Source organism: Pogoniulus pusillus, chromosome 31 (assembly GCF_015220805.1).
Source record: "Pogoniulus pusillus isolate bPogPus1 chromosome 31, bPogPus1.pri, whole genome shotgun sequence".
NCBI classification, from domain to species: Eukaryota; Metazoa; Chordata; class Aves; order Piciformes; family Lybiidae; genus Pogoniulus; species Pogoniulus pusillus.
Window position 1 is genome coordinate 14,346,142 of NC_087294.1, and position 27,485 is coordinate 14,373,626.

Consider the following 27,485-nt stretch of genomic DNA (forward strand, 5'->3'; position numbering starts at 1 on the left):
ATAGCATAAAAAAAACTTAGAAGTGTTCATATCAAAAGAAAATTGCATGTCAGTTACAGAAACAGATAGAAGATGATGTTATAACCCTGGCTAAGCAAGGACTCCCAACACCATGTCAGAATTACCTGGATAAGGTTTTGCACATCTCTTTCTGTAAGGCTTTGATCCACATTAAAGTTATTTCTTGGATCTAAACAAACAGCTCTCACCTAGAAATTGCCAAAGAGAAGTTTATTAATTTACATCTCAACACATGCTCTTTGCAGATCATCTTTTATCTTTTGAAACATCTCAGATACAGTCAAGTTCTCTTTACTATCTTCCCTTCCCATTTCAGTCTTTGATAACAAAACAAAGTGATTTCATTTAATGTGTTCTAGAATCTAGTCTGAGTTGGAAGACATCTCCAAAGGTCTCCAGTCCAACCCCCTCTGCACTCAGCAGGCACATCCTCAACTAGAGCAGGTTGCACACAGCCCTCTCCAGCCTCACTTTGAATATCTCCAGGGATGGGGCCACAACCACCTCCCTGGGCAGCCTGTTCCAGTGTTCCAGCACCCTCGTGCTGCAGAACCTGTTCCTAACATCCAATCTCAATCTGCTCTGCTCGAGTTTGAAGCCATTGCCCTCGTCCTGTCCCTGCAGCCCTTTGCAAACAGTCTCTCTGCAGCCTTCTTGCAGCCCCTTCAGGCACTGGCAGGCTGCTATTAAGTCTGCCCAGAGCCTCTTCTTCTCCAGACTGAACACCCCCAGCTCCCTTGCAGCAGAGGTGCTCCAACCCCCTGAGCATTTTCATGTCCCTCCTCTGGCCTTGCTCCATCAGCTCCATGTCCTTCCTGTATTGAGGGCTCCAGAGCTGGATGCAGCACTGCAGGTGAGGTCTCAGCAGAGCAGAGCAAAGTGTCAGAAACCCCTCTCTGGCTCTGCTGGCAGCCCAGGCTGTGATTTGCCTTCTGTGCCCTAAGCTCACACTGCCTGCTCATGTCCAGCTTCTCATCCATCAGTACCCCCAAGTCCTTTTCCACAGGGCTGCTTTCTCTCACCTCCTCCCCCAGCCTGTATCAATAGGAAGGATTGTTCCAGCCCAGGTTGCCAGATTCAATTTCAGTTCTCAGACACAGAAATAAAACAAAGTGTTTGTGACACAAACTTTGCAGGGAAATATTTAAAGGCAGCTAAAATATATGTATGTAGAGTTTGATTCCAATTCATCATGGTTGTTTATACACTTCTCAGTTGGTGTGGTGTGCAGCAGTATGGATGTTTACCATTCAGACACCAAATTCAGAGCAGGGAAATGTTTTTACATACCATATGCATTTCTGCAACTGGCATGCATGCTGAGGATCTTTGCCAGCCACTTGTACAAGTGTTTTACTCATTCAAATTGTCATGCTTCATTGATTAATGCTGCTTTTGAGCCTGAGGTGTTTCTTAAAGCCAGAGTGTTACTTTTTAGGGGTAAAAAACCACCAGATCAGACTAGCAGTACTGCTGTGAGCCATTTACATGCAAATGCAAGATTATCAAGAGCCAACTCTGTTCTCAGACTGTCAACAAAGAAAGAATCTGGCTCCATCTGCCTGCAGACAGAGATTTGCAGATGCATTTGGACTATATTCTGCAGCTGTGTCATGTCTCACATGATGAGGAGCTGAAGTGTATAATGCTTTTTAGGATACTTAGAGTTGTCCATTGAGGACAATGCTGAGTTTGATTTAATTTCATTTTTAGCTCAAATGGGATCCAAGCCCACTCCTTCTCATGTTCAGCCCATTTATACTATCTAGCCCTGCCTTAACAGAGAAGCAAAAGAATTCATCACAGCAGAGGGAAGAGGTAACCATTAAAGAATAAGCATAGCTGCTGCAATAACCATTCACCTATGTCCCATCCTTTTCTGGTTTATGAGTGGGAAGTTATTAAAACTTGGGAGCACTTCTTTTTTTCACTTTAAAAATAGAAAAGGGGGGGGGGAAATAGCCAACATCCACCTCAGGACAACCTCCCTTCAAACCCCAGCCTGGAGGTTTAGCTCGGGCTTACCAGGAACACCACCAAGGGCTCCGAGACAGCCTGGCCCTGGGCAGCGCATTCTCGGCTGACTGCACGAATGATGCTGTTGATGGCACTGCCAGCCTGGTCAGCAGACATCCTGCATGGACACACATGTTAATGGCAATGATATTTATCATAGAATGGGCTGGAAGGGACTCCTAGGGGTCACCTAGTCCACCCCCCCTGCAGTCAGCAGGGACATCCCCACTAGACCCAGGTTACCCAGGGCCTCGTCCAGTCTCACCTTGAATGTCTCCAGGGAAGGGGCCTCAACCACCTCCCTGGGCAACCTGTTCCAGTGCTCCACCACTCTCATGGTGCAGAACCCGTTCCTAACATCCAGTCTAAATCTGCTCTTCTCAAGCTTGAACCCACTGCCCCTTGTCCTGTCACTGCAGGCTTCTGCAAACAGTCTCTCTGCATCCTTCTTGTAGCCCCCTTCAGGCACTGGCAGGCTGCTATTAGGTGCCCCAGAGCCTCCTCTTGTCCAGACCGCACACCCCCAGCTCCCTCAGCCTGTCCTCCCAGCAGAGCTGCTCCAAGCCTCGGATCACTTTGGGGACCCTCCTCTGCACCCACTCCATCAGCTCCATCTCCTTCCTACACCCAGGGCCCCAGAGCTGGGTGCAGCGCTGCAGGTGAGGTCCCAGCAGAGCCAAGTGGCAGGAGCCCCCCTCTGGCTCTGCTGTCCGCACTGCAGCCCAGGATACGATCCGTCAGTCTTCGGCTGAGTCTGCTAACACCTCCCCCCGAGGGGCTGCGGGTCCCCACCCCCCAGCTCGCCCATTGTACCACCGGCCCAGGCTGTGCCCCAAGCCCCTAGGTCCCCCTCTTGTCCGGACACCCCCTCCCGCCTCCGCGGTGCTCCCACCCTCCCTGCCAGCCCCCAGAGCGGTCTGCTCTCACCTCCTGCCGCGACCCGCCCGGCCGGCAGCCGGCAGCGGGCACCGGCGAGAGAGGCCGCAGCGGGCGGCAGCCGCCGAGCGTTGCCAGGGGGACGGGAGGGCAGCGCCGCGGCGCGCCGACAGCTGCTGCCTGCAGGCTGCTCAGCGGCGGGCAGCCAGGGCTACGTCCGAAGGGGACCTAGAGCAAGACTGGGGAAGGGCTGATGAGAAGCGCTGACAGTGACAGTACGAGGGGCAGTGGTTTTAAACTGGAGCAGGGGAGATTAGGAGGAAGTTCTTCACCGTAGGAGGGGTAAGATACTGGAACAGGTTGCCCAGGGATGCGGAGACATTAAACGTCAGACTCGATGTAGTTAGAGGCGTCCCTGCTGACTGTATGGGGGTTGGACAAGATGACCTTTAGGGTCCCTTCCAACCCAAATCACTCTGTGCGCCTGCGAGGCTGTGTCTGCGCAAGCAAAACACCTGCGTGCAGGCGACACTGAGGGGCACGCAGAGACAGACACAGTTCTGCAGAGCAGATGTGTGTGTGTGTATGCAAAACGGAGACACATTCCTGCATGCACACAAAACAGACCCAGAGTGAGGCACTGGAGTGTATGTGCATGTCACAGAGTCATGTCAGGGGCTGGAAAGGACCTCCAAAGCTCATCCAGCCCAGATTATGGATATCTCAATGGGTAAATCAATACAGAACACCAACACAAAGCACATCAGTTTACACCCTGCTGAAGTCTGGATTCTACAGCATTCTAGATTATGGATATCTCAGTGGGTAAATAAAGAGAGAACACCAACATAAGCACATCAAGTTTACACCCTGCTGAAATCTGGATCCTACAGCATTCTAGATTATGGATATCTCAGTGGGTAAATAAAGAGAGAACACCAACACAAAGCACATCAGTTTACACCCTGCTGAAATCTGGATCCTACAGCATTCTAGATTATGGATATCTCAGTGGGTAAATAAAGAGAGAACACCAACATAAGCACACCAAGTTTACACCCTGCTAAAATCTGGATCCTCTGTATATCAGAATTCTTCTAGATGTGCTTGTAGAACATCCACAAAGGAAAACTTCCCCAAGAGCTTGAATCAATCACTGCATATCTGTGGGCATGTCTGGCAGTAAACCTGTTTTGTCCCAGTGAAGTAGGTAGGACCTACCCAAGCCACACCTTAAAATATGAGCAGCAAATCAAACATTTACACAGTACCAGGCTGGAAAGTTCCTGTGCTTAGGGCAGGCATGAAATAGCCTCTTGCTTTGTGCCTTCTTTGAATTCCTTACTTGTAATGAGGACTTCTAACTCCTCAGCACCCACATGTGTGGTTGTCTGTGGAGTAAAGCAATCATCAGAGTATTTTGCTCCTAAAACATCCTCTCCTTTGGTAACTCACAGCAGCCTTGCAACTTGCTGCAGAAGGGAGCCCTGACCAGCATGTGAAGGAAGAAGCTGTTCACCCATCCCGTGGAAGACTCAGGACTAGCCAGAGGACTACAGCTCAAAGAAAGCTGTTTCTCTCTTCCCTCCACTGACAGTATCAGAGTGAACATTTCCACTGTTTGGAGCCAAGAAGAACAAAACACACCAGGTAAGAAAAATGGGCTCTGCATACAGGGGAGGGGGAGGAGAGCTGGCAGGCAGCACAAAGGGTGAAATAAAGTGAAGAGGTGACCATATATGCATATTGCAACTCCTCAGGTGTGCTGCTTTGCCACCTTTCACACAACCCTCTCTTCTTTCTGCTTTCCTTCACTCTGACTCCAGTGGATTAGTTAAAACCATTGAAATACTAAAAAAACAACAAAAAAACCCAACCAAACAACAAACCTGCTGTGGTGCCTCCCCCCTGTGCACACACTGCATGTGCACACACAGGGCTCACTGCCAGGGGCAGGCAGAAAGAACCTGCTGTGAAATATTCTCCAAGAAGTTCCTGTCTCCACCAAGAAGGTGACTTTTAAACTGGTGTCAGCCCTTTTGACAATCTCACCACTTTTCTGCTACCCACACATCAAATTCTGGAAGATAACTCATGAAGTTCAACAAGACCAAGGGCAAGGTCCTGCACCTGGGTGAAGGCAATCCCAAGCACCAATATAGGCTGGGCAGTGAGTGGCTGCAGAGCAGCCCTGGGGAGAGGGACTTGGGGATGCTGCTGGATGAAAAGCTCAACAGGAGCCAGCAGTGTGCACTTGCAGCCCAGAGAGCAACCAGAGCCTGGGCTGCAGCAAGAGAAGTGTGGGCAGCAGGGTGAGGGAGGTGATCCTGCCCCTCCGCTCCATGCTGGTGAGACCCCACCTGGAGTACTGTGTCCAGTTCTGGAGTCCCTGGGACAAGAGGAATATGGACGTGCTGGAAGGTGTCCAGAGAAGGGCCATGAGGATGATCAGAGGGCTGGAGAACCTTTCCTATGAGGAGAGAATGAAGGAGTTTGGGCTGTTTGATCTGGAGAGGAGAAGGTTCTGAGGAGACCTTACTGTGGCCTTTTGGTATCTGAAGGGAATAACTACAAGAAAGCTGGGGAGAGACTTTTGAGGCTGTCAGGTAGTGATAGGACTGGGAGGAATGGAACAAAGCTGGAAATGGGGAGATTCAGACTGGATATTAAGAAGTTGTTCAGCATGAGGGTGGTGAGAGCCTGGAATGGGTTGCCCAGGTACGTGGTGGAAACCTCATCCCTAGAAGCGTTTAAGGCCAGGCTGGCTGAGGCTTTGGACAGCCTGCTGTAGTGTGAGGTGTCCCTGCCTACGATGGGGGGGTTGGAACTGGCTGATCCTTGTGGTCCCTTCCAACCCTGACTGAATCTATTATTCTATTCTATAACTTACAGATCAGAAAAGGGAGGGAGAAAAGGGGGGGAGAGGGAGAAAAGGAGGGGGGAGAGGGAGAAAATGAGGGGCGAGAGGGAGAAAATGAGGGGGGAGTGGGAGAAAAGGGAGTGGGAGAAAAGGGAGTGGGAGAAAAGGGAGGGAGTGGGAGAAAAGGGAGGGAGTGGGAGAAAAGGGAGGGAGTGGGAGAAAGGGGAGAGAGTGGGAGAAAGGGGAGGGGGGGAGAAAAGGGAAGGAGGGGGAGAGGAGGAAAGAGAGAGAGTGGGGGAGGAAAGGGAGGGAGGGAGGGAGGGAGGGGAGAGGAAAGGAGGAAAGGGAGAGAGTGAGGGGAGAGGAAAGGAGGAAAGGGAGGGAGGGAGGGAGGGAGGGAGGGAGGGAGGGAGGGAGGGAGGGAGGGAGGGAGGGAGGGAGGGAGGGAGGGAGGGAGGGAGGGAGGGGAGAGGAAAGGAGGAAAGGGAGAGAGTGAGGGGAGAGGAAAGGAGGAAAGGGAGAGAGTGAGGGGAGAGGGGGAGGAAAGGGAGGGAGAAAAGAAAGGGAGAAATGGAGAAAGGGAGAAGCAAGCAGCAGGGACTTTAGAAACTTCCAAGGCTTATAGAAGTGAACTATCCACTTCCAAATGAGCTCAGTTCTTTCAAGCAGTCTTTCACCACCATAGATGTCCTCTTCTACTACCAGCCTTTCAAAAGCCACTCCAAGTCACTCAGCATATTGCTGCCTGGCTAGAGCCAAGGCCAGGAAGAGCTGAAGCTGAGGCCCTCAGGCTTGCACAGTACCCAAAGGTACTTTGTTCCAACATTTGCCCTAGCATTTGTAAAATCACAGAATGTCACTGAAAGCTCATCCAGTCCAACCCCCTGCCAGAGCAGCATCACCTAGAGCAGATCACACAGGAACACAGCCAGGCAGCTCCTGGATATCTCCAGAGAGTCTCCACAATCCTCCCTGGGCAGCCTCTTCCAGGCTCCTGTCACACTCACTGTGAAAAAAAATCCTCTACCTGTTTCCATTACCTGTTTCCATGGAACTTCTTATGCCTCAGCTTCCAGCCATTGCCCCTTGTTCTGGCATAACATAAAAATTAATGGATGATTTCCAAGCATTGTTCATCATTTCATCATCTAATACAGTGGAGGTTCTTTTTCTCTCTATAATTCTAGCCACACTCACATCAATCAGTGAGCAGAGAGGAGTTTATTTTTCAGCATCACCTATTTGTAGTTCTGTTTAACCATGGCCATGAATCTTGCACTTCTCTTGCAGTCCTCTGCTGTCCTCACTGTCCTCTGCTTCTTTTGGAGTGTTTTTCTGTTGAAATGCTTTCCTGAGAGGCAGAATAAAATCTGCTTGTCCAGGGGACAGATTAGGAAACGTGGCATCAATGTACCTTTGAAAAGCTTGTCTTGTTGCTTCTATTTCAGCTTCCAGGCTGTCCTTCCAGTTTGTCATCTTCTCCAGTTTTTGCCTGAGAGTCTTGACCTGCTCTTCTGCTGCTTGCAGTGCAGCCATCACCTTCCCCATCTCATCAAGATGCAGGCTTTCTGCTTCTCTGAGCTTCTTCTCAGTCTCAATCTGGTTTTCTATCTGTGAAACACTCAGGGCAACATCGAGCTCACGACGTTTTTCTACATTTAATTCCTCTATGCTCTTATGATACACTTCCTCAGCTAACTTACTTTCTTCTTTGAGTTGCTCCAAGTGCTTTCTAATTCAAAGCAAAAGGAAAATGAAGGAAAGATTTGTCAGGAATGCCTTCTATTAAAGATTAGTTTATCACAGAATCATAGAATGGTTTAGGTTGGGAGGGAACTCAAAGATCATCCAGTTCCAACCTCTCGCCATAGGCAGGGACACCTCCTGCTAGAACAGGTTGCTCAAGGCCTCATCCAACCTGGCCTTGAACACACTCAGGGAGGATGTGGAGCACAGATCAAAGATCACATTCTGTGATTCTGTGCTCCACAACCTCCCTGGCCAACCTGTGCCAGTGTCTCACCACTCTCACTGCAAACAGCTTCTTCCTAACAGCCAGTTTCAATCTCCCCTCTGCCACTTTAAATCCATTAAACCTGCTTTGGTAAACAGCACCCGGAATGTTTTGCCTGTGAAATGCAAACGATAGGTTTTACTGCTGGCATTCCAGCACCAAAGTGCTCTCACTTCCACTTAGACAAAATAACAGATGAAGTCGAGAAATCAGTTCTTAGATTTCACTTCAAGGCAGCATTTTCACTTGGGGCCAGAACTGTCCAAAGTCTGTTTGAAAATCAGTGTCTAGTTAGATGCTGGCTCAAAGAGAGACCTGAATGGAGAGTGAAATTCGAATCCTTTATGATTTTCATTTGGAAGCAAGCATTAAATTATCACTGGCTATGACACAGTATGGTTTATTTCCAGGTGGGGTGTAATCAAGAGAAAGCAAGCCTGCAACTCTTGCACTTCCAAACTTGGTTGTTTCTTTTGTTCTGAGCAACACTGATACAATCCCTGCAATCTTCTTTGGCACAGAACGTTTGCCAGTCAAGTCAGAGAAGCACCAAGAGTACCTGTGCTGCCTCGCTACTTCCTCCAGGACTGCCTCCCTCTCCTGCTTCCTGGCTTCGGCCACCACTTGCTTATGCTCCCGGGCAGACTCCGTGAGGGCGCGCTGAAGCCTGTGAGCCATGCGCTGCTCTGCAGCTTCAACCTCTCTCTTCCACCCATCCTCCATGTACTGCTGCATCTCTGCCTTTGCCTTCCTCACTTCTTCCTTAAGCAAAATGAAAAGCAGATGTTAGTAGAGGCAACTTATAGTTCAGTTGTCTTTAAACAAGCCCCAGCAAAGCCCAGCAGAACAGACTTCAGGAAAATACTGTGGGGCAATGCCAGTGACATACTGCAGCATCACAGAAACACTCAGGTTGGAAAAGAGCTTCAGGATCACCAAGCCCAATCTATAACCCCAAGGTTCACCTTAAACCATTTCACCACCAGTGATGGTGGAACAGCCACATCAGCCCTTCTGCAAAAAGTCACTCCTGAGGCTGCCAGCCACAAGCAGCTGCCTTTGGCCTGTCCTGTGTGTAAAAACACTTCAAACACCCATTCAGTGAGAAGTCTTACTGGCTGCCACCTCTATGTGCTTAGACAGATGCTGAGTAAATTTCATACTAGCTGCCAGTCAGCACTTAACCAATTGTTAAGACAACTCTTAAAATAAACTTCAAGAACCCCCAAATCTAAACCATCTTGCAGTTACTTTAGCTACAGCCACCTCTTCTTTTGTTTCAGCTGTACAATTCAATATCTATTCTATGCTATATGATAGAAAAAAAGCAAAACCCCAGGGCTTTCCTTGTAAAACAGCTGCATAAAATGAACTAAACTCAGCCAGAAACTTAAGACCACTGTAACCATCTCTGCTCTTCCTCTTGAGATGCCAAGTGCATCGCTCTGCCTGCCTGCAGTATAAACAGACACCTATTTAGAAACTTGTATAAAGTAAAATGCCAAAGCAATTCTCTGTGTGCCTTTCATCTGCTGTAAGACTGAGGATGACAGGTATTAGACAGGCTGTGTAGAGCCTGCCTGAGGAGTGCTTAGGTGCTCCAGTGGTACAATGCCCTGTCAGGCAGTGCAGAAAGCAAGAAAGCTCAGATTCAGAAGGCATTTTTGCCTTCTCTTTGTGTGTCTCCAAGTCTTTTCTCAGATATACAAACAGTCATATAAAGCATGTGCTGAGCACATACAGAAATTCAAAGCTACAGCTGGTGTGCTTCACTTAGGAATACACACATGCTGGCACTTTTTCCTTCTCCTCCACTCCATTTAGGGTCCAGGTTCAGTAAATCATGAAAATACCTTTCTAGATTTGAGTGACACAAAACTTAAGGACAGATTTAAAGTTCAGCCTCTATTTAACTGCCCTTAAAAAATGCACTTCATCACAGAATCATGGAATAGCCTAAGCTGGAAGGGACCTTAGAGATCATCTACTTAGCTGCTTAAGGCCTTATCCAGTCTGGTCTTGGACACTCTTAGGGAGAAGGCATCAACGACCTTTCCTGGGCAGCCTACTCCAGAGTCTTACCACCCTAGTACTGAAGAATCCAGCCTAAATCTACTCTCCATCAGCTTCAAACCATTCCATTACAGGTTCATTAAGACTGATTGAATCAAGGTCTGACAAGGTATTTTCAACAAAGCCCAGAGACTTCATTTAGTGAAAGAAAGAAAAATCAACAAAAAAGCCACCCCCAGACATGCTGAAAGCTGGAAAAGTAGTTCAAATCTCAGACAAATGAAGTAATGAAGTCCTGGTTATGGCAAGCATTAAAGAAGCTAAACAAACCACACACAAACAAATAAACCCTAATTCTCTTTTTACCTAGAATGACATTATTGATTGTAAAACCCATGGTGCAGTCATGCTGGCTATTTCCACAGTGATGGAAGCAAACTAGTTCATACCTCTGATTCCTTTGCAAGGTTTTCTTTAAGGCCTTGTACAATAGCATTGTGGTTAGCAGCTGCCTCTTTGAGAGCCTTCTCCACTGCATCTTCCTTGTGCATTTCAGCCTTTAAAATAAATTGTTATTTCAATGTAGCTGCTGACATTCTATTAACATCCAATTCAAATGAAGCAGAGGCCACACAGTCAATAGTTCTGTGTTTTCTATTTAAGAAATCAGAGTAAGTTAAACTTAAAACCAGATGGCAAAAAACATTTTGGGCCACTTGGCAATTGATTCCCGTTCAAATGTCACCACACAATAGCACTGAGCCACCACAGTTGTAGCCACTCTGCACAACACGAAGGGCAGCAGCTACACAGCACTATGGGCAACAGCTTTAACAGCCAATGACTTTTGTGTGCTTTAAGGTCATTTTCAGACCAGATGTAAAATGTTATAAATTCAAAGTATGCTTTGTTGTGAAAGAAAACAGAGAAATATGCACACATAGAAATCTGTGAACAAAAGAGGAGATGAAATTGACAGCTCTGTAGCAGTGACCTCAAAGCTCTCTCCTAACTTTGTTGGTGCTATAACAATGATTCCAAAGAATAATCTTTATTTAAATGACAGGAGTGTCACTTGATTTACCTGAGACCAAAGTTCAGCCTTCATTTTTGCAATGGATTCTTGCATCTCTGCCGCCTCCTTTTCCTGTTGCTTACGCTGAATGTCTGCTCCAATCTCTGCACAACCAACACAAGCAGATCACACATAGCAAACAAGCAGACCACACAAATTTCTGCCTCTCTCCTGACCCTTTTCCTTGATTCTGTAGCTGAATTAAGTCAAAAGGCTCAAGCCCACAAGTTCTCATTTCATATCTTGGAACCCATTATTATTATTGCTTGTGCAGCTCCAAAAATGTAATAGGAAGGTGCTGAGCCTAAGTCTTCACCTTCTAGACAATACTGCATGACAGGACAGCATTGCAGGTGGCCCTCCTGACTCCTTGTACACATGGCACAACCAAGAGATGTCTTGTCTTCAGCTTTCTTGGGAATGATGTGCTAACAAAAGCACAGAATTAATCAGGCTGGAAAAGACCTTTGAAATCATCGAGTCCAACCTATCACCTTTCTAATTAACTAAACCATGGCACTAAGTGCCTCAACCAGCCTCTTTAAAACACCTCCAGGGATTGTGAGCCCACCACTTCCCTGGGCAGCCCATTCCAACACCAATCCCTCTTGCTGTGAAGAACTTCCTCCTAACATCCAGCCCAAAAAGTCCTACAGCTAATTCTCTTTCACACTTCCTTATGCCCAAATCTGAATGCCCTCATGCACTGATGGCTGACCCTGTCCCCATTCTGATTACACTGAAGTTATTAACGTTCAGAAGGTAGTTCCTTCTTACCAAGATGTGAATGCCTTCATGACTGTCAAGAACAGAGGATACAACAGCCCTTGGTATTTTGTCAGGTCTCAGGTTGCAAGGGTCTCAGAGCCAAACTTACCCAGGATATCGCGATGAGTGTAAAAGCGCGTTCTGAAGGGCTGATACTCCCGGATCCGAGCACAAGTAGCCTTGGAAGGTGGTGGTGGTGGTGGTTTTGAACATACAGCAGAGCAAACAAAGGAGTCCAGATCAGGACTCCTAATCATGATGGTGTTTCAGTGCTTTCCTATTGTACAGCTACTAGAATGGCAGAACTAGGTTCCTGATGGATCTCTTGCTGGTAGGTAAAATGCTTGTTGTTGCTAGAGAAAACACACAGAGAGAGAAAAATCATTGCCCATTATGTTTTACCAAGTTAGATGATGCCTTTGGATTAGGAGTCACACGGGCTGACAGCTCAGTAAGGTGATGCCGTTAGGTGGATAATGGGGAAAAGTTGTGTGAAGTGACCTCCCCCAGGCTTACTACATCTCCCCGCGTAGCAACGGTTACTGGGCAGGGCTGGCTTTGCTCACAAAGAGCTAACTCCCTGCTAAGGCTTAAGCACTGCCACAGTCGGCTTTGATATTTGAATGGTTTGGTTTAGTTTTGCTGATGAACGTCAATAATTCCTCTTCAAATGATGTAGTCAAAGGAGATTTCAGGAGCATTACACCAGCTAGTGTTTCAGACACCTGAATCATAGCATTTTGTTGTTCTTGGTGAAGAGGTGAAAGCCAGCAGAGACAAGTGAAGAACTGGCCAAAAAGCTGAAAAGAGACTGGGAAATCACTTTGGCTCAGTTTCTGTCAAGCCAAGTATCATGCATTGCAGATGGCTATTACTGAAGATGAAACTGAGAAAGGTGGAACAAAAGAAGTTGTGTTGGTGCTGGTTACCTTCCAGGTGCATAAGGGCAGCCATGCATTGAGTTAACAGAATCATAGAATCAAGCAGATTGGAAGAGACCTCCAAAGCTCATCCAGACCAACCTAGCACCCAGCCCTGGCCAATCAGCCAGACCATGGCACTAAGTGCCCCAGCCAGGCTTGGCTTCAGCACCTCCAGGGAAGGCAGCTCCACCACCTCCCTGGGCAGCCCATTCCATTGCCAATCACTCTGCCAACAACTTCCTCCTAACATCCAGCCTAGACCTGACACAACTCGAGACTCTGTCCCCTTGATCTGTTGCAGCTTGCCTGGCAGCAGAGCCCAACCCCACCTGGCTACAGCCTCCCTTCAGGTAGTTGTAGAGAGCAATGAGCTCTGCCTTGAGCCTCCTCTGCTGCAGGCTGCACACCCCCAGCTCCCTCAGCCTCTCCTCACAGGGCTGTGCTCCAGGCCCCTCCCCAGCCTTGCTGCCCTTCTCTCAACACCTTCCAGCACCTCAACATCTCTCTTGAATTGAGTAGCCCAGTACTGGACAGACCAACCCTGCCAGAGACAGCAGGCAGGAGGGAGAGGAAAGGAGGACAAGCTGGCCTTGCTATCAGCTTAAACATATATATCAACAAGTTTTGTGACCAAGGTAGTTTTGAGTGTTTTTTCTTCCCCTTTGATGATTTAAATCAGGTACTTAAACCAGAAAATGCCTGTATTGATAATGCAACACCTATTGACACTTCTCTATTTACACTGCGTTGTGAACAAAGAGGTAACCTCCCCATCCCATGCTCTCCCAATGTAAACAAAAAACTCCCTCTGCAGGGAATGATCTTCAATATTAACAAATGTTTCTGCTCCATTCAGGCTACTGTTTTAGCTCTTGAGTCAATTCATTAGGAAACAAAAATAAAAAGGATTTAAAAGTTCAAAGGTTTCCACTTGAACAAGCCACATTACAGTTTGTAACTCCTTAGGAGTCAGGAAGTGCTGCAGTAGTGCAATGAAAAGTTCAGAGTCACAGTGGAATGGTCCTCAAAAGCTCACCCAGATAACCCCTGTGCCACAGCAGCATCACCTAGTGCAGATCACACAGGAACACAGCCAGGTGGGGCTTGAGTATTTCCAGAGAGGGAGACTCCACAGCCGCCCTGGGCAGCCTCTTCCAGGCTTCTGTCACCCTCACAGGGAAAACATTTCCCTCATCTTTCCATGGAACTTCCTCTGCCTCAACTTCTACCTATTGCCTCTTGTCCTGGCACTGGGCATCACCCAGCAGAGCCTGGCTCCAGCCTCTTGGCACTCACCTTTACATCTTTATTCATGAGGTCATTCCTCAGTCTCCTTCTCTCCTAGCAGCAGAACCCCACCTCCCTCGGCTCTCCTCCTAAGGAAGATCTTCCATTCCATTTCCATAGGTCTGTGCTGGACTTATTTATGTATTATTCTTGTAGTATTGGGAGCTACTTGTACAGCTGCTGCCACAAATAAATATGGAGAAGCTTCTTCACAAGGACAAGTCTAAATATTCACTCTTCCTTCACAGCCTGGGCTAAATTTACCTGGCTGATAGGACTTGACTCCAGTCAACAGACATGACACCCCACCTCAGCTTTTCTATCAAATTCTATCAAACAAAACACATTCTACAGGATCTGTACAGCATCTGGTAGCTCTGAATATATGCTCAATTCACCTGCAAATTCCTTCAGCAACCAAAAAGTAAGTAGTTTCCTCACCTGCAAGCTTTCCCATCAACTCAGGACCTTGCTGTTGTGAGGCAACTAGGTTCACAAAGAGGAATATGCTTTGAAGGCTGTAAAAGGTCTTATATTTTATAGCTTTATCAAAGGTAGAGCTCACATTCTTTCCCAGGAAGGAGGAAGCCAACTACAGCCCATCCCAATTTAAGCTACTTTAAAACAAGACCAGGAAAAAAATCACAGGCCCAGAGGGAAGGATTTCAAGGGAGATACAGAGAGATTCCACAGAGCAGTTGCTGTCCCTCAAGGCAGTCAGTCACCTTTTTAATATTAAAAACCAAAATCTTTCAATAACAACCCCCAGAAATAACAATCCCTGAGTGGCAAAGCAGATACAAGCTCTGCATGGTCTTTCTTCTTTGGCCTGACAAAAGCCACCTTGGGCAGAAGAGGGTTAACAAAGAGGTCTCTTCTGAAAAGTCCTCGACCAAACTGTAAACAGGAGCTGAATGAGAAATGCAACCAGGTTGACAAAGGTGTGTGGTGAAAAAAGGGCATGGCCTGGTATGCACCTTCCCACTACCTGCTGTGGAGCTTGGTTAATGGGAATTTCCATCTAGGAAATCCCAGGCACACAGAAGCACCTATAAAGGCTTACAGAAGGTCTCAGTGCTGGAATAGGAAAGCACTCACCTGTACAGTTTGCTCAAGGTGAAGGCTGGCACAGAACACCCTCAGCTGCTAAGGAAACACTGCAATGCCCATCCCTCAAGACACACTCAGCACACTGCTGAGGGTCACCTCCAGCCTACAAGCAGGGCTGCTTGGCAAGATTGAGCTTGTCCATGTGGGTATGTTCTCTCCTCTCTGCAACGACCTGCTGGTTCTACACATTCCATTCCTCGAGTTCAGGGACCTACAATAAATTCATTTTATAGAATATACTTTGTGATATAAAGAAGTTTAATTTTTGATAGCAGCTTAAATAAATCAATCTTGCTGTCCAGTCAAAACTACTCTACAAGCTCTGGAGTTAGACACCATGATTGGTAAGCTGGTAGTGGTGTTCACCATCAGCTGTCTGATGGCAAACAGGACAGGTCATGGCTGAGTTCTTCCTGCTTTTCTCTGGGCAGAAGCACTGGGTTCTCTTCTCTTCAATCAAGCTGCTGATTTGGTTTGTTTTTTTTTCATTTCTAAGGGTGAATTAGCACCCAAGGATAATTTTGGCCACTTCTTTCAGATTCCTTTACTAAACAGAACCCTTTAATGAACTGCTTTACCATAACTTTCTTGCCTTAACATTATTTTACTTACAGCACTGTTAATTATGAGCTTTCCACAGATTAAGAGATCACCTTTTTATTTTCACACACACAATATGTTATGCCTTTTGTTGATGAGACAAAACATAACCCCCTTATTTCACTTCATCAAAGCCAAGAGAGAAGCAATGCAAATTCCTAAGGCACAGCCTCGACTGCACATCTCAGGTAATTTTATGTCTTCTGGCACACTGTGGAGACCACAGACAGTTCTTAAAATCACTTTTATGTTTGCAGGTATCTTAATTGCAATTTATTCATACAGGAAGAGCACTCTGTAAAGAAACTTATATTGCATTAAATAGCAAGAGAGAGAAATTTACCAATTACTTCAATGGACTGTGAAAAAAAACAGTAGTTGCCCTGGAAAATTCTGTCACTGATTTGCTGATCTTATGTTCTCAGTCCCACTTGGAAGTTTTCCTCCTCATGTACCTGGACCCCTCACTGTCGATTGCTTCGTAGAGGTCCTTTTTATTCTCTGCTGTTGCATGCAAATAACCAAGGTAGGCCACACAGAGGCTAATTGCTATGAGTCCAAATGCCATCACAGGTTTGTTCTGGCAAGGGAAAAAAAGATACATCAGTCAAAACATTTCTCTTTCAACACAGATGTTACATTCTTCTATCTTAGCTTAGAAAGTGAACGGCAAACTACTGTGATGTCTGCAACAATCATCATTGCCTTCATGCAGACTGATCCAAACGACTTGGACAAGCAGCAGGAAGGGAGACTTGATTGCTCTTTGAAAAAGAAGACTTTTTCTGGAGACAGAACATCCCATTGCCCAGGGTTCTATCTTTCACTGGTTGCAAACACTGCTTGAACATGAACAAACAGGACAAAACCAATCATAGAATCAACCAAGTCAGAAGAGACCTCCAAAATCATCCAGTCCAACCTATCCCCCAGCCCTATCCAGTCAACTAGGCCATGGCACTAAGTGCCTCATCCAGGCTTTGCCTGGACACTTCCAGAGATGTCCAGAGACAGTGACTCCACCACCTCCCAGGGCAGCCCATTCCAATTACTAAAGGCAAGTGTTACAAACTTCCAACAGAACCAGTCTGGATACACTGCTAGGACAAAGAGCTTTGCTCCTGCCAAGCAACCCTGATTATATTCCTCTCGACCAGATCATGCATTACCAACACACAATCTGCTTTTATTACATCCACAGCATTTCATCCAGTCTTGCTGAGCTCTGCAAGTGTAAATAAAACCCAAGTATCATCAACTTCATTATCAAAGTAAGAAACAGGAAAATCAAATACTGAAAAGCTATCAAAAATCCCCTCCTTCCTATCAAAAATTTTGCATGTTATGATTTGTTCTCTTTTAAATAAGAGGACTCTTAATGACTTAAGCTGCCAAACTACAGATGTAATATGCCCAGATAGCCTTTCTGAAGGCAGTGTGGTTAGGTACAACAGAATCAGACTATTTAACAGTGAAATCAAAGCAGAAGAGACTAGATGAGGCACTTGGTGCCATGGTCTAGTTGACTGGATAGGGCTGGGGGATAGGTTGGACTGGATGAGCTTGGAGGTCACTCCCAACCTGGTTGATTCTATGATTCTATGTCATGTTCTGGGCTCTTAACAATCAGAGTGGAAAAGAGTAAATATTTTTAGCTACATTACTGAGTAGTTTGCCTAACAAGAGATGGTTTTATAATGCACAGGGAGCTGCAGTTACTGCTTTAAAGCCATTCTGTCTCTCCAGGCATCTTTAGCTTCTCTCAGAACGAGCCTCTTACAGGTTTAATGAAAAGCTCTGGGTTCACAGCTCGGAAGAGCATAGTTGTTTGAACACTCTTCAGTCCTGGTTTTCTGTCTTTGGGTGTTTCATTTTTATTTGGAGGCTTGGTGGAAGACATTTTAATTGATGCCGAGTAACTCCTAAAAAGAGAGTGAGAAATAGATGTCACTTTAGGAAAATCACAAGCAGGAAGCATCCCATCTGCTGAATGAGAGTTCACACTCAGCTTGTGTCCATAGCATGAATTTCTGTGTCTGTATGAACACAATTCCCTTTGCTGGTCCATTGGGTTTTGCTTGAGCAAACTGATTCTTGATCACGTTCATTTTGTGCATCCTAAAATTCACTTTGGGAGCTGCACATCTTTATAGAGCAGATATAAATCTCTTCCTAAGGGGCTTGAGATTTCATCACTTGCCTTTGGCCAATGCTTTAGCCACCTGTGGACCGAGGAGCAGTTTTCCAAACTGAAAAAGACAACTGCCAAGAAACGTTTTCAGCTTTTCTTTTAAACCCCACTGCAGTGGGCACCCGATCCACTCCAGCAGCCTCGGGCCTCAGCTTCCACACAGAGGGGGCCGATCACCTGCACGCTGCCAGCCGAGCAAAGCTGCCCAAAACACGGCCTTGGTTTACTCGCACTGCTGAGGGGCAGAGACAGCGCTAAGGACCCCTCCTGCCCCACAGTTCGCCCGAACGGGGCACAACCAGGGCTCCACGGGCAAGATTCACCAACCCAAGCTAGCCACGGCCCCGAGCCTCCTGCAGCAGGGCCCCAGGCGCCGCAGCGCGGTCAGGGGGGCTGGGAGGCTCGCCAGGGGAGCACAGCGCTGCGCACCGCCCCGCTGCCACAGCCACCCGCCCGGCGGCACTGCCTCCTGCCGGCGCCGAGCGCCAAAACCCGCCCGGGCAGCGACCGACAGGGCGGAAAGCCCCACCCCGGGCGCTGTGAGGTCTTCCCACGCTGCTACCGGCTTCAAACCGGGGACTAAGTGCCCAGTCCCCGACGAGAGCCCAGGGGAGTCGCCCGGAACATAACGAACAAGGCCGCGCTCCGGGGCTGCGTCAGGGGACGAAGGGCGACGGTTAACGCCTGACCACCCACCGCTGCCACCCTGCCCGCCCTCTCTCTCCGCGACTCACCCGTCACGGCCAGCGCGGCCGCCCGCGGGAAGGTCGCCACACAGCGGCGCGGGCAGAGCCGGAGGGAGGGGGCAGGCTGGCGGCGAGGCGGGCCTGAGGCGGGCCTGAGGCGGGCCTGAGGCGGGCCGCAGCCTGCACACGTGCGCCCCCGCGTGGTCGGAGGGCGCCAGGGAGGGCGCCAGAGAGGGCGCCAGGGAGGGCGCCAAGGGAGGGCGCCAGGGAGGGCGCCAGGGGAGGGCCTCGCCCCAGTGCGGCTGTCCCCTGCCGGGGCGGGCGGGGCAGCTCTGCCTGCTCACCCAGCGGGCAGTGCGGGAAGGCGCTCCCCAGAGTCCAGAGGAAAGAACCCCCTGCAATCACACCTGCCTGGTCATGCTCCCCTTACTGTCCCTACTGAGTTTAATGCCACTGGCAGTTTCAGCTGTGCTCCAAAGGAGGGCTGAAATTCACGGTTTTGGACAAAGTGTGGCACGTGGAGGGTAGGCAGAGACCCTAATCAGTGCTGCTCTGAGCAGGGCTGAGATGGGCAACGCTGCAGAGACTGAGCTGCAGCCAGCCGGTGGGTTAGTACTTACACAGCTCTCTGGTGCCCAGCAACAGCACAAGAGATAATAGGCACAAGCTGGAACAGAGGCAGTCCCTGAGAAGCAATCTCTCCCCACTGAGGGTGGTGGGGCACTGGAACAGAGGCAGTCCATGAGAAGCAATCTCTCCCCACTGAGGGTGGTGGGGCACTGGAACAGAGGCAGTCCCTGAGAAGCAATCTCTCCCCACTGAGGGTGGTGGGGCACTGGAACAGAGGCAGTCCCTGAGAAGCAATCTCTCCCCACTGAGGGTGGTGGGGCACTGGAACAGAGGCAGTCCCTGAGAAGGAGTCTCGCCCCACTGAGGGTGGTGGGGCACTGGAACAGAGGCAGTCCATGAGAAGCAATCTCTCCCCACTGAGGGTGGTGGGGCACTGGAACAGAGGCAGTCCATGAGAAGCAATCTCTCCCCACTGAGGGTGGTGGGGCACTGGAACAGAGGCAGTCCATCAGAAGGAGTCTCTCCCCACTGGGGGTGGTGGGGCACTGGAACAGAGGCAGTCCCTGAGAAGCAATCTCTCCCCACTGGGGGTGGTGGGGCACTGGAACAGAGGCAGTCCATCAGAAGCAATCTCTCCCCACTGAGGGTGGTGGGGCACTGGAACAGGCTGCCCAGAGAGGTCTCTTTCTGCAGCAGAGGGCTGTGAGGATGATTAGGGGACTGGAGCACTGCCTGATGAGGAGAGGATGAGGATGATCAGGGGGCTGGAGCCCTGACAGACTGAGGGAGTTGGAGCTGTTCAGTCTGGAGAAGAGAAATCTCAGAGCTGACCTTCTTGTGGCCTTCGGTATCTGAAGTGGGCTGCAAAAAAGCTGGGGAGGGACTTTTGAGGCTCTCAGGGAGTGACAGGACAGGGGGGAATGGAGCAAAGCTGGAGGTGGGGAGAGTGAGGCTGGAGGTGAGGAGGAAGTTGTTGAGCAGGAGAGTGGTGAGAGGCTGGAATGGGTTGCCCAGGGAGGTGGTTGAGGCCCCATGGCTGGAGGTGTTTGAGGCCAGGCTGGCTGAGGCTGTGTGCAGCCTGCTCTAGGGTAGGGTGTCCCTGGGCATGGCAGGGGGGTTGGAACTGGCTGCTCCTTGTGCTCCCTTCCAACCCTGACTGATTCTATGAGTGTACTCTGTGACTCTGGAACAGGTCTGTAAAACTGCTGAACATTCACACCTCATTCCCAGATAAAAGCCACAGTAAATTTAAGCTAAATAGGTCATACTGTGAAGAATGAATTTCAGAGGCAAGGAGTTCATTCTTCCTAGGCTGTACTTCACTGGTATAGCCATACCCCAGGTGGAAAGGACCACCAAAGCACTGATGCTTGACAAAGATGCATAAGGCAGGACATAAACACTTATTCCATTGCCTAGTTATGGTACAGGCTGCCCAGAGGGGCTGTGGAGTATCTCTCTGGAGATATTCAAGGGCTGCCTGGATGTGTTCCTGTGTGGTCTGCTCTAGGTGATGCTGCTCTGGCAGGGGGGTTGGACTGGATGAGCCTTTGAGATCCCTTCCAGCCCCTGACATTCTGTGATTCTGTGATCTTTCCATGGCACTACTGCAGCACTTCATGACCAGTGAGGAGTTACAGACTGTAATGTGGCTGTTGATGATCAAGTGATCATCAACGAGTGCAAGTGGAAATCCTGCAACTTTTACATCCTATTTATTTATTTAAACGAATTGACTCAAGAGCTACAACAGTAGCCTGAACGGAGCAGAAGCATTTGTTAATGTTGAAGATCATTTGCTGCAGAGGGAGTTTTTTGTTTACATTGGGAGAGAATGGGATGGGGAGGTTACCTGTCTGGTCACCTCTGTGGCACAAGGCTGATGACAAAGGCAGCAGTTGTGTAGGTGAAATAGAGACATCGTGGCTCAGAAATAAAGCATAGTCGTTTTGGCTGCTTCTGAGTTTAATCTTTTCTTAATTACAGTTTACCGAAGGAACAAAGAAAGCAGTGAACTGTGTCTGCCCTCTCTCAGAACCCATTCATTGCTCTGGAGGAGAGACCACAGCAATTAGCAGCTGGCAGAGCAGCACACTCAGCAGCTGCTGGGTTATTAAGTGGTGTTTGTGGTTTCCCCCAATACAAAACAAAGCAGGATTTTGCCCCTGCTGGCTCGAGAAAATAATGCCAAGTGTGCTTAAGGCTACGAAGCTTACTAAAGATGTAGTTCTGAAGTGAGGTTTTCAGAGAAGTGACTGTTTGGCAGCTAAGGTCCTGAAGACCAGAAAGGAAGATTTGTCTCAAGCCACTGCAGCAGCTTATGTGAAAGTCACAGAATCAGAGAATGGTCTGGAAGTGACCTCCAAAGCTCACCCAGTCCAACCCCTCTGCACTCAGCAGGGACATCCTCAACTAGAGCAGGTTGCCCACAGCCCTCTCCAGCCTCACCTTCAGTATCTCCAGGCATGAGGATATAACCACCTCCCTGGGCAACCTGTTGCAGTGTTCCAGCAGCCTCCTGCTGCAGAACCTGTTCCTAACATCCAATTTCAATCTGCTCTGCTCTAGTTTGAAGCCATTGCCCTCGTCCTGTCCCTGCAGCCCTTTGCAAACAGCCTTCTTGCAGCCCCTTCAGGCACTGGCAGGCTGCTGTTAGCTTTGCCCAGAGCCTCCTTTTCTCTCTCTGGGGGTCAGGAGGGGGGGGACAGGCTCTGCTCACTGCTCCGTGGGACAGGACAAGGAGCAATGGATGGAAGCTGCAGCACAGGAGGTTCCAACTGAACACACTGACATTTTGATTAAATTGTGGGGGGAAAAAAGACCATAAAGAAGAGGATGAACTCTCAAGATTCTTACCAGCTCTGCTTTTCTAATGATCCTATATCCACCTTGGTGATTTTCTGCTTATGATTTGGGTGACTGCTTGCAGTTCCTTTAAAGAAAAAAAGAAAAGGTAAATTGCAGGTGCAGCAAAATGCTCTCATTAGTAATGTTTAAGTCAGAAAACCAAAGTGTTTTCCCATCTCTCAGCCTGTGAGGAGAGTTCAGCTTGCTGATGCACAGTTCATAGTCTGACCTGCCGTTCCCAGGCTCATGTTCTCTCTGTTTCTCACCCTTCCACCTCCATTTCCCCTCATACTGTGCCTCCTTGTAATTTGCTTTGAGCTGCAAGTGCCCTGCCCTCTTTGTGCCCCTAACGTTTGGGTACTTTCCCCACTGAGTCTCTGCTTAGTCTCTTCTTCCTCTTTCTCCTATTCCCCTCTGCGTAAAGATACCTCCTCTGCTTTTAAAGTAATTAAGTTGGCAGAGCTGGTGGAAATCTGGACGAGCTAATGCTCTGAGCACTGTGCCTTTCAATGGATGCATTACTGACTGCACATTAGCCAACCTCCTGCAGACCTCACTGAACAACAGAAACGATGATTTGATGAATATATTCAACAACAATAGCATTATTCAAACACTTTGCTGCACAAATTACACTCAGCACACTCAGAAGTTAATGGTGCATTCAGGTTGCTGTTTGCTCAGGAATAGAACAGCCACAGCCTTTAAGAGGGGAGCCCAAGGGGTTGATATGCCTGAGGGAAATGAGGCGTGGAAGTTCTTCTGGTCAGTTGTGCCTCTAGCCAGCAGCACCAAGTGGATGCTGTTGGTGGCAGGTGTACACAGCCTAGAGGAATGTACACTCTGCCTTGGTGAGACCCCATCTTGATGTTGTGGAGGCAGGGAATTAATGTGGCTGAGTCAGGAATATATATAAAAACCTGCTCCCAAAACTATATACAGAAATTAATTGAGTTTTAATTAGCAGATTCAGTGTGAGTGAGAAGATCTTACAAGGATACCACAGGTAAATTTGACTATTTCAGCAGTCGGGAGTTGGGAAAGGCTAAGCTACTAAACACAGCCTTCCCCACTATCAGTCAGGCTGAGCTCAAGTTTGCTCACAGGTGAGTCAGGCTGGCTGAAAGGGCAGGCTGGATGTGAGGAGGAAGTTGTTGGCAGAGAGAGTGATTGGCACTGGAATGGGCTGCCCAGGGAGGTGGTGGAGTTGCCATCCCTGGAGGTGCTGAAGCAAAGCCTGGATGAGGCACTTAGTGCCATGGTCTGGTTGATTGGCCAGGGCTGGGTGCTACTTTGGGCTGGATGAGCTTAGAGGTCTCTTCCAACCTGTCTGATGCTATGATCTTGTGTTTGTTCAGTACAGCACTTCCTTCTTCCCTCGAGTTGGAAAATGAGCTGGGTATTCCTGCGTGACCTGCTGAGCGGAGTGAATAAACACTTGACAGGGATTGGGAGGGTCTGGGTAGCAGTCCTGTTCCTGCTCCGCTTACTGCTTTACATCCTGGCTGCAGAAAACATCTGGGGAGATGAACATGAAGAGTTTGAATGCAACATCCAGCAGCCTGGTTGTGAAAATGTCTGCTTTGACCATTTTTTTCCCATCTCCCACATCAGACTTTGGGCTCTGCAACTGATTGTGGTCTCCACCCCTTCACTCCTGGTTGTGTTTCACGTCGCTTACCGAGAGAACAGAGACAAACACCACGGCCAGAAGCTTTACCAGAGGCCAGGAAAGATAGATGGAAGCTTGCTCTGCACTTACCTTATCAGCCTTATTTTAAAGGCAGGACTGGAGGTCGTTTTCCTGGTGCTGTTTTACAGGCTCTACAATGGGTTCACAGTGCCACGTCTGGTCCAATGCGACATCCAACCGTGTCCCAGTACTGTAGACTGCTACATTGCCAAAGCCACAGAGAAGATGATTTTCCTCTGCTTTCTAGTGGCAACTTCATGCCTCTGCATTGTATTGAACCTGAGTGAATTGAGTTACCTCATTTGCAAGCACTCCAAAAAACGTTACCTCAAAAGGTACACCCAGAAACACGAAGGCTCCGAAAGAGATTGCCGCAGCAGAGCAGCGGCTGCAGGACAACCCCGTGACAGCTCCCTGGGCTTGCCTCTGTGTGTACAAGAGAAATGTGAAGAGATCAGCCTTGACTTGAAAGAGAGTCCAATCCCAGCTTTAGAGGTTGGAAGGGACCTCCAGAGATCATCAAGTCCACCTTGAGTGCTGTGTCTAGTTCTGGGCTCCTCAATTCAAGAGAGATGTTGAGGTGCTGGAAGGTGTTTGGAGAAGGGCAGCAAGGCTGGGGAGGGGCCTGGAGCAGAGCCCTGTGAGGAGAGGCTGAGGGAGCTGGGGGGGTGCAGCCTGCAGCAGAGGAGGCTCAGGGCAGAGCTCATTGCTGTCTGCAGCTGCCTGCAGGGAGGCTGTAGCCAGGTGGGGTTGGTCTCTTCTGCCAGGCAACCAGCAACATAACAAGGGGACCCAGTCTCAAGCTGTGCCAGGGCAGGTCTAGGCTGGATGTTAGGAGGAAGTTGTTGGCAGAGAGAGTGATTGGCAATGGAATGGGCTGCCCAGGGAGGTGGTGGAATTGCTGTGCCTGGAGGTGCTGAAGCTAAGCCTGGATGAGGCACTTAGTGCCATGGTCTGGTTGGTTGGGCAGGGCTGGGTGCTAGGTTGAGCTGGATGAGCTTGGAGCTCTCTTCCAAGCTGCCTGATTCTGTGATTCTGTCTGGGCAGCCTGCTCCAGTGAGAGACCTTCTTGCTGCATCTGATGCTTTTCCAATCAGTGCCTCACAGAACTGAAAGGATACTTATATAGGAAATCCTTTTTCTCTATCAGTCTCTCCCTCTCTTACCTGAGTGGATAAATTCAGTCACATTATCTATCTCATACAGGGAGCCATCTTGATAGCTTCATGTCAAAACCAGACAAGTGTGAAAATTCCATTAAGGTTTTAATATAAACACAGATGCTTATGATAAACCAGGCTGAAACAATTGCTCAGACAGAACTGCTTTGCTACAAGCAAAAAGAGGCTTTTTATATGCAGAATTGGAAGACCCTGGGATTAAGAGCCTGAACAGTAAAGAGATGTGCAGGGTTTGTCAGGTAGGTAGAGAGCTGAAAATTGTTGAAGCAGGCAGAAAAGCACTGCCATGCAGTGGCTCCTGGTGTCTGGAAGTGAGCTGGATGGCCACAATCCCATTCACCAGACTCCAGTAAAGCATCTCAGAACCCAAACACAGCCCCAGCCAAACACAGCCCCAAAGCAACCATCCAAACACAGTCCCCAACCAACCATCCAAACACAGCCCCAAACCAAACACAGCTTTCAACCAACCTAACAGCCAAACACAGCCCCCAAGCAACCATCCAAACACAGCCCCCAACCAACCATCCACAGTCCCCAACCAACCTAACAGCCAAACACAGTGTCCAACCAACCAAACACAGCCTCTCCACAGCATCACTTCAGATAGCTGTAGACAGCAATGAGGTCTGCCCTCAGCCTCCTTTTGCAAACTAACCAGCCCCAGCTCCCTCAGTCACTGAAGGTGACAAAGGGTTCAAAAGGAAGTGTCTTGGATCAAGTGCACTGCAGTTCATGGGCGGCATGCCTGAAGGTCAGAGACAGAGGAGGAGGGAGAAAAAGGAGAAGACAAAGAGGGACTGGGTGGTGGGGCAGGTGCCAAGGCACCCTCTAGGCCGAGGCAGTGCTGGCATCTGGCAGAACCAGCAACCCTCCTGGCAGCCCCCAGGGCAGGCCATGGAGGAGCTGTCAGTTCAGGCAAACTGCTACAGCTGTAGCAGGAGGTTTTACACATCACATCCAAAGTAAACCATCTGAACGAAAATACCCATTTTTATTGCCCTGAGAGCTTTCTGTAGGCGACTTTACCAAACCACAGTGCCTCCTGCAGTCCATCACATCTCAAATCAGGCTCTGCCTTTGGTCCCACACTTTAAAGGTAGAAAAAACAACAGAGCAGCTTACCTGTTGGACAAGGCTGCCAGCACCTACCTGAAAGGGAGCATGCCTGGGAGGCCACTGACCACATTGGTGCAACACCTACTTAAACTGAATGGATTGGGATGAGACAACGTTACAAAGTGAGTCCTTAAGAATTCAGACCTTACATTCAGATGCAAACCAGAAATGACTTCCTGGGTGTTCGTGGCACTGATTGGTGTATTTTCTCTTTTCTTCTGTAAGTAGCATCCTGTGCAGCTAAACAGTTGTACACTATGCTCAGCCATCAAACTGCAGATGGTGCAGGAGCTGTCATTGGGAATGGCAAAGCTGAAAACTTATTTCACTTGCACAACACAAAATTCTTCTGTAAACTTCACAGTGGTGAGATCTGTCCACAGTGGCTGCAGTGCTTAGGTACACTGGAAAGCAGAGAGATTTCAGGTGAGCATTGTGGATGAGGATCAACATCGCTTCTCTGCCCTCTGGTCCTCTGCAGAGGATCCTTCTGTAACCACTGCAGCTGGCATCCAACAGTAACTCCATCCGGGGAGACACTGTGGCCTCTGGTAGGCAGAATGCAGTATCCTGTGCATTAGGATGCTTACACTTATCTCTCCTAGTTCAATGCAGGGATTCCTTTTGGTTTTCTCATTCAGACTGCACCTCTGATTTGCTACCTTGGCAGAAGTAGCAGTTTAGTCACTCGGAAGGGATCGACAGCAAGAGGAGCAAAGGGGCTGTGTTGGAATGGTGGCATGGGCTCTCTGACAAGGTATGCAGGTAGCACCAGAGAGAAACCACAGAATTCTGATGAATTGCTTAAGAGCAATCAAGTGTAGCATTTAAAGCAAAGTTTTACATGGCAAGACAAAAAAAACCCACCTCCCCCCAAAAAACCCCACACCCCTTCAAGCCAATCTCTCCTAAGATGAAGACTAGTTTGTATTCCTGAAAGTAGGTCACATCCAATAATTAAGGCAATTTTTTTGGTACCACACAATTAAACTCAGATGGGACAAGCCAGCTGGAGTGCATCACCACACAGGAAAACCACCACTGCCGATTCCTGGGTACATCACTGGATGAGGCACTTAGTGCCATGGTCTGGCTGACTGCATAGGGCTGGGTGCTAGGTTGGACTAGATGAACTTGGAGGTCTCTTCCAACCTGCTTGATTCTATGATTCTATGTACATCACCTCCTTCTCTGGAGCCTTTCCAGGCCTGTCTGGATGTGTTCCACTGTGATCTGTGTTAGATAGGATTGTCCTGCTCTGGCAGGGGGGTTGGACTCGATGATGCCCTTGGGTCCCTTCCAACCCCTAACGTCCTGTGAGCCTGTGACCACACAGGAAAACCACCATTGCTGATTCCTGGGTACTGGCAGCTCCCACAGCATTCAGGCTTTTGGTTACTGGAGCAAGCCAGACACCTGTCAGCTCAGTTAGCAGCAGAGAGAGAATCTCTCCGATCCCGGGCACCACAGCTGGCACCTCTTTGGAGGCTGGTTCCAGTGTGGAAAAGAGAGGCGCTGACACTGCTGCTGCTGGGTACAGTCAGCAGAGAGGCAGCAGAGAGCAGAGGGAGCCTACGGGCCATCAACAGAGCACAACCACCCAGCTTCTCTGTAAGATCACACATCTCACCTTCC

The 27,485-nt window shown here is 48.7% G+C and overlaps 3 protein-coding genes across 11 annotated transcripts in view; 1 reads left to right on the top strand and 2 right to left on the bottom strand.

Annotated features, from left to right (window-relative positions):
- The window catches only part of CFAP206 (cilia and flagella associated protein 206), a 28,043-nt gene extending 12,527 nt beyond the window's left edge, over window positions 1–15,516 (bottom strand). For 4 of the 8 annotated variants that reach the window (XM_064169183.1, XM_064169182.1, XM_064169186.1 and 1 more), the window contains exons 1-8: window positions 14,952–15,516; window positions 11,753–11,996; window positions 10,885–10,979; window positions 10,250–10,357; window positions 8,347–8,549; window positions 7,188–7,505; window positions 2,047–2,155; window positions 126–209 (exon numbers count right to left, since the gene is read on the bottom strand). In XM_064169183.1, the coding sequence (XP_064025253.1) occupies window positions 126–209; window positions 2,047–2,155; window positions 7,188–7,505; window positions 8,347–8,549; window positions 10,250–10,357; window positions 10,885–10,979; window positions 11,753–11,900 (1,065 nt within the window). In that variant the 5' untranslated portion in view covers window positions 11,901–11,996; window positions 14,952–15,516. Of the gene's footprint in view, window positions 1–125; window positions 210–2,046; window positions 2,156–2,964; window positions 3,032–5,052; window positions 5,384–6,813; window positions 7,506–8,346; window positions 8,550–10,249; window positions 10,358–10,884; window positions 10,980–11,752; window positions 11,997–14,951 lie in introns of those variants that run through there. The other 4 variants (XR_010307938.1, XM_064169184.1, XM_064169187.1 and 1 more) reach the window with 4 other exon arrangements.
- An 88-nt stretch (window positions 15,517–15,604) lies between these two features.
- SMIM8 (small integral membrane protein 8) lies at window positions 15,605–18,582 on the bottom strand. 2 transcript variants are annotated; one of them, XM_064169191.1, is made up of 4 exons: window positions 18,489–18,567; window positions 17,764–17,812; window positions 17,344–17,485; window positions 15,605–16,143 (listed from the first exon to the last, which is right to left on the bottom strand). In XM_064169191.1, the coding sequence occupies exons 3-4, from the start codon at window positions 17,461–17,463 to the stop codon at window positions 15,985–15,987; spliced, it is 279 nt and encodes a 92-aa protein (XP_064025261.1). In that variant the 5' UTR covers window positions 17,464–17,485; window positions 17,764–17,812; window positions 18,489–18,567; the 3' UTR covers window positions 15,605–15,984. The 2 variants fall into 2 exon arrangements, with proteins under 2 accessions (XP_064025261.1, XP_064025260.1); XM_064169190.1 differs by lacking the exon at window positions 17,764–17,812 and having other exon boundaries at window positions 18,489–18,582.
- Window positions 18,583–23,223: 4,641 nt separating this feature from the next.
- Window positions 23,224–24,084, top strand: GJB7 (gap junction protein beta 7). The gene has a single exon (XM_064169162.1). The coding sequence runs from the start codon at window positions 23,248–23,250 to the stop codon at window positions 24,082–24,084; it is 837 nt and encodes a 278-aa protein (XP_064025232.1). The 5' UTR covers window positions 23,224–23,247.
- Window positions 24,085–27,485: the final 3,401 nt, after the last annotated feature.

What these genes read in the sequence shown, in the direction of transcription:
- SMIM8 (XM_064169190.1), bottom strand. Translation starts at nt 17,463, where the DNA reads ATGTCTTCCACCAAGCCTCCAAATAAAAATGAAACACCCAAAGACAGA. An exon ending in CAGAGCTTTTCATTAAACCT is followed by an intron (nt 16,144 to 17,343) that starts GTAAGAGGCTCG and finishes TTCCCTTGCCAG; the next exon opens with AACAAACCTGTGATGGCATT.
- GJB7 (XM_064169162.1), top strand. Translation starts at nt 23,248, where the DNA reads ATGAGCTGGGTATTCCTGCGTGACCTGCTGAGCGGAGTGAATAAACAC.